The sequence below is a fragment of the Dipodomys merriami genome, unplaced genomic scaffold (genome assembly GCF_024711535.1).
Source record: "Dipodomys merriami isolate MVZ:Mamm:240054 unplaced genomic scaffold, mDipMer1.0.p SCAF_16, whole genome shotgun sequence".
NCBI lineage: Eukaryota > Metazoa > Chordata > Mammalia > Rodentia > Heteromyidae > Dipodomys > Dipodomys merriami.
Genome location: NW_027202937.1, coordinates 26,225,856 through 26,231,935, shown reverse-complemented (window position 1 = coordinate 26,231,935; position 6,080 = coordinate 26,225,856). Strand labels below are relative to the sequence as shown.

Genomic DNA, 6,080 nt, shown 5'->3' with positions numbered 1-6,080 from the left:
TAGGACCCACAACTGCATTTCCAAGTTGCTCAATGACGAAGTCCAAGTCTTCTGGTCTTATGTTATTCCCATGTCCCCCTCAGTGCAGCTAAGATTAAAAAATGACCTACAAATAAATGATTTTACTTTCCTATCCCACAACTGAGTATGTGTCACTCAGAGTGATGGTTTCCTTGCTTTCCCTGGAGAGGGAAGTCTTCCTTAAATACTTGAATGCAATTTGACGTGCTGTGATTTTAAATACCCTGAACTTTACTCTTTAAAAGAAATTACGAGATGGCTTTAGGTGCTCTAATAGCACAGACCTGAGTGTCATAGTGCAGTGTTTTTTTTGTTTTTTTGTTTTTTAGTATTTTCACACAAATCTAGCACCCACTACATTATTCTATAATGTATAATTTGTTCTTATTGTTACATCCTCTGCTTATCAAATCAGTATCTTTCTTATGAATGACAATGTTTTGAAATAGTTTAACCTAATCTGAGTATTATGTTAGTATTGTTATATAAAACTCATTGCTTTTCCCCCAGGAAAGACTTGGGCTTCTCCTGCCTCGGCCTTCTGAGTCCTGGGATTTCAGGTATGTACCAAAAAAGCCAGACTTAGCCCACTGCTTATTGAAATAAATTAAACACTAAAAATAATTACTAAAATATCATTTTATTGGTAAAAAATAAAATCCTTGAATGATATAGGTCATTTGGAATATCATGTAGGCATACATTTTAACTTCCTGGAGCCAAATAAGAAAAAAAATGCAACATGTTTTACTTTAGTGTAAAAATCAATTTATTATACAACAATCATACAGAATGCTTTTATCTAAAGGAAAAAATGGCTTCTCCTGCCTACCTGTCCACCCTAACCATGATGCTATGTTCTTAAGATGCAAGTACTTACAAAGGACTACAAAAAAGTGATGTCCTTATTTTCAAAGAAGTAACCCCAGAGACATTTGTAAATGCTATGGAAATACTAGAGAGAAATGGAATGGTCTTACACACAAAAGGCTATTCTGTCCATCACAGTACATTCTTCTTTCCTTAAAAGGAATACTTTTCTCCTGGAAGTGGGGAGGACTTTATCCACCAACATGCTTTATAGGTCAGTATGTAATTTTGATGGGTTGAATTTTTGCTTAATTCCATTCAGCAAACATTCTATTTTGCTTTAAGGTTGAAGGTAATTATTAATAAGCTTTACAGTATTCATTTGTTTTTGTTCACACCAGAAGAAATTTAGTTGGGGAAACATCTCCATTTTTTAAACAATTATAATTTTGTTTTCTACAGTCTTGTTTTAGAAAAATCACATTACAAGTAAACATTTTTTAAGTCACAACAGTTAATGACAAGTTAAAACATTTACCTGATTCAATTTTTGTGGCTCAAGAGTTCATAGCTCTGTGTATTTTTTTTGTCAGCCCTTGAATGGTTTAAGACTAAATGTTTTACTAAGGTTTGCTAGAATCAGTTTCAGCTTTGCTCTGAGAGGCTTAGAGCCTGGTATGAGGAGCTTCTTGATAAGTCAGCTACAGGAAGGCCGTGTGTGCTACATAGATGTGAAGCCCATGAACACATCCAAACTGCAGGAATGATGCACAGTGAGACACATGGGCACTTAAGAACAAGCCTTCCAGTAATGTCTCTTTCCTCTGTAAGCCTCATTTTTACTAAGAATGCACTTTGGTGACAAATTTCTGCTGGTGTTTGAGAACTAAAACTAAACCATAGTCCTTTCTCTCCAAGGGATTTTCTCCTTTGTCTGGCTTGTGTCTTGTCATAGAGAAAAGCAGTCACAGCCATACTCAAAAGCTAGCCCTTGTTTTAATAAGAGTTCCTGGAAGAGAACAATATATTGAATACAGTTATGTGAAATGTTAAGTTGTGTTTAAGCACCCTAGAGAAAACCACTTAGAAAACAAATAGCATAGCAAGTGGGCATCAGACAGAACAAGTGTCTGCTCAACACAAATGACCAGCCATAGAGACAGGTGTTAGAGGGCATAATGAAGTCACCCTAAAAGACTGCAAGTGTTAGCCGCCTTTCAAAATCAGGCAAGCCCTGAGAAAGCAAACATGAAGTTTAAAAAGTGAGAACAGTTTTCCAAACATGGAAAGTTTAAAATGAGTTCAGGAGGACATAAAAAGGGCAGAAAGATACCATTGTTTGGGCAACTGTTAAAGCTCCCTTCCAGTGGTCCTGTGTGTGATGTCAGTGTCACAACTTTAAAACATTTAGAAAACAAAGTAGGAAAGATGATGAAATATCAAAGTTGGCAAGTCTTGTTTTATATGGCATAAATTAATCTTTAGAAAACATACTTTATCTTTGTTCTTTGTGCTTAGGGAGAGGAAATTATCGTCAATGCTTCTGTCTGCTTTTGTGCTTGCTTCTCATTAGAGACTGCAGTCCTGGGCAGGGAAAAGATGTGTTGTTTGCCAAAGTAGCATTTTTATTGTAACTTACTAGCAGCCACATCAGTGTTGGAATCTTTCCATATTCCCATACCATATGCATCCTGTATTAAAAAACTTAAATAGCTGCAGAGACTGGTTTGGTGGCATGTATGTGGAATAATGTTCATAAGTAGGCTAACAAGAAACAGTTGACAAACTTAATGTATATTCTCACGTATATTCAGAATATATACAAATATATTTCCCTAGCATGCACATGCTGAAGAAAGGGGCAAAGTAAACTCTAGTTCCTGTTCAGAAAGAAAGTAGGCAGCCAGATCTAGACACAGATTTTAGTGTAAAGCAGGTGTCTTTACTAAGTTAGGTTGACTGATGTGGGAGACAGACATAAAGCTATGAACAAGGAAACCAAATTAAAACTCAGGGGTGGCTCCTATCAAAGTCTGACTTATGAGGATTTGGTAGACAGCTTTTTTTTGAGATACGGTCTTTCTATGTAGCCCAGGCTAACCTTTAACATGAGATACTCCTGCTTCTGCCTCCCAAATGCTGGGATTTTACTAGATTTTTGTCTTAACTGATGAATGCATTGAATATTTTCTGGGGTTGCTTGCTAAAGGAACAACTGGGCTGATGGTTTTATGCATTGACAATTATTGCTTGGTATAGACTACAACATACCCTGTTGTTTACAACTCATCAGCTCTCACAGACATGAACATGAACAAAAGTCAAACTTTCTGTGAAGGCTTGTGCGAAGAGCAGTAGTCCGTGTTTCCTGGCTGTGTGTGGATAAGGCATTATGAGGGTAAGACTGTGGAAGGAAGGGGAGAAGCCGCACCTGTGCTGAGTGTCAGCATCACCTCGCACTGACCAAAGCACTCAATGAACAGAGTAGCCTAATAGCAATATATTAATACACTCTGGGTATGAATGATTTAGAAACACAAAACAAATTAGTTTATGCTAAAACATACAACTTTCAATTCAGTCTTTGCTTTAAAACAAGCGAATCTGTTAGGCTAGTGCAGTGTATATGCATTTTCGGTTCCTCTACTATTACTGCGCTTTCTTGGTCATCACTCCATTAGCCGCAGTGATGTAGGCTTTGGTAAAGCCATTCTTGACATCTTTCTCTGTGGGTGGCTCTTGCGTATCTTTCTTCACTGGCTTTTTTCGGTAGGTCTGTTGGATGTGTACAATAGAAAAAGAAAAAGTCCTCTTTAAGATCTTGCTCTAATATTGCACATAGTTTTATTTATTTTTTTATTTTTTTGGGTCCGGTTGTGGGGCCTGAACTCTGGGCCTGGGCGCTCTCCCTCAGCTCTTCAGCTCAAGGCTAGCACTCTACCACTTGAGCCACAGCGCCACTTCCGGCTTTTTCTTTTTGCTTATATGGTGCTGAGGAATCGAACCCAGGGCCTCAAGCATTCAAGGCAAGCGCTCTACCACTGAGCCACCTTCCCAGCCCTAATATTGCACATAGTTATGAAACAATACACGATCTTCTAGGGCCCTGGACATTTTACTACGAATTCACAATTAATGTGGCGTTTTTGTTTGTTTTCCCCGGTTGTGGGGCTTGAACTTGGCCTGCGCACTGTCCCTCAGCTCTTCAGCTCAAGGCTAGCGCTCTACCACTTGAGCCACAGAACCACTTCCGGCTTCTTCTGCTTATGTGGTGCTGAGGAATTGAACCCAGGGCCTCATGCATGCGAGGCAAGCATTCTACCACTGAGCCACCTTCCCAGCCCCAAATGTGGCTCTTTTTGAGCTGTGGTTAAAAATAAAACTAGGATAAGAAACCATGATGAATGTATGAATATCAACAAAATGGGGTTCTTTTATAAAGTCAGGAGTTGCATTTGATGGGCTTAGTATTCAAATATTCTGCATTTGTGAATACAAAATTCTGCTGTGAATATAAAACAGACAGCTCCTGGGGTTTCTGGCTGGATTTGGTTTGTGTCTGACATATCCTTTCTTTTGGGTGCTGAGAACTGAACCCAGGACTTTATGCACAGTAACCACAAGCTCTGCTACTGAGCCACAACCCATCCTAGCATAACCTTCCTATTCTGATAAAATACCCGATCTCATTTTTACTTGTAGTTTTTAAAGCATGGTACTGACCAAAATTACATTCTCAACTTTCAGACAAAGATTTGATTTGAATCAGCATGTAGAGTTAACTGAAGCTTCCATGCTACTTCCTACCTCTGCTGGGCCACCTGATTCTTTTCCAGTGCTAAAGGCAAGCACCAAACGGATTCTTTGGCTTTCCTTTAACTCTGATTGTTTTGCCTGCATGAATGGTTTTGTTTGGTTCCATCAATGGCTACTTCTTTACCAGTTATCAAAGGAAACTTTTATCTCTTATAAGAAACAAAGCCTACCCAGTCTAATTTTATAAAGACAAGATTTGAAAAGTTGTCCAAGGTTCAGTTCCCATAATTGTACTTTGTATAAAACTAGTATGGGTTAAAACCAGTATGGGTTAACATTGAGCAAATTTAAAATAAACCAGAGAATGCTTCTTGTTTGATAAGGAAAATATAGTTTCAAATAAAGTATTGTTTTAAATATAAACATGTTTTTGATGTAGCTTCCCATTTTCCCAGCCACAAAACAGGGCAATTTAAAGTCTACAAACTACCCCGAGACCTATGGCATCATAGCTTCTTATAGGCTCTTTATAACAAAGTTACTTTGAAATAGCATTCTGAAGTTCTCTCCCATTTAGATTATGAAAATGAAAGCACGATTTAAAAAAAAAACCACACAGGCTGGGAAGGTGGCTCAGTGGTAGAACGCTTGCCTTGCATGCATGAGGCCCTGAGTTTGATTCCTCAGCACCACATAAGCTGAAAAAAAAAAACCCGCAATATATTGGTTTGCTTTAAAGGATTTTTTCCAAATGTAAAGCAAGTTTTTATCAGAGTAGCTTATATGGTCTTACTGAATTTCATATTATATCAGTTTCTAAGGTGGCTCAGTGGTAGAGTGCTTGCTTTGCATGCATGAGGCCTAGTGCCAGAAGTGTCGCTGTGGCTCAAGTGGTAGAGTGCTAGCCTTGAGCTGAAGAGCTGAGGGACAGCACCCAGGCCGAGTTCAGGTCCCTCAACTGACCAAAAAACAAAAACACAACAGTTCCCTATTTTTTCCTGCATTCTCCTGAATCTGTTTCAGATATCAGATTTTGGTAGCAGAGTACAAATACATGATACAAACTGAGAACTATTCATAGAACTCAATGGTATTTCTGCTATGAGTTCTATAAGTGGTTTTTAGTGCATGTGCATTAATCTATAATACCCTATAGACCATTAACTGTGTTTAGTCTGAAGAAGGATCTGGTGAGAGGAAGAAGGAATGTATTATTTCTTCTTTCCTAAGCCTATTATTTGAGTTTAGTCACAAGCATATACTACCATCATTTTATCATTAAACATATAATACAAAAGGAACAGTCTACTGGATCTTTGTATCACATACCTGAATATAAAAATTTAAGAACAGGATGACTAGTGTCATCATATAGGAGGACTGGAAGATGAGACAACCGAAGGGGAAGCCACAGGGCTTCACAACAGCACTCAGCGTGTGTGTGATGGTGAGCACGAACTGTACCTGTAGTGGCAGAGGAGGCGGCGGCAGAT

The 6,080-nt window shown here is 38.5% G+C and overlaps 1 protein-coding gene across 1 annotated transcript in view; it reads right to left on the bottom strand.

Moving 5' to 3' along the window:
• Positions 1-642: 642 nt before the first annotated feature.
• Elovl2 (ELOVL fatty acid elongase 2) overlaps positions 643-6,080 on the bottom strand; it is a 61,002-nt gene continuing 55,564 nt past the window's right edge. The window contains exons 7-8 of the mRNA XM_070024568.1: positions 5,917-6,051; positions 643-3,606 (exon numbers count right to left, since the gene is read on the bottom strand). Coding sequence (XP_069880669.1) covers positions 3,481-3,606; positions 5,917-6,051 — 261 coding nt within the window. The 3' untranslated portion in view covers positions 643-3,480. The remainder of the gene's footprint in view (positions 3,607-5,916; positions 6,052-6,080) is intronic.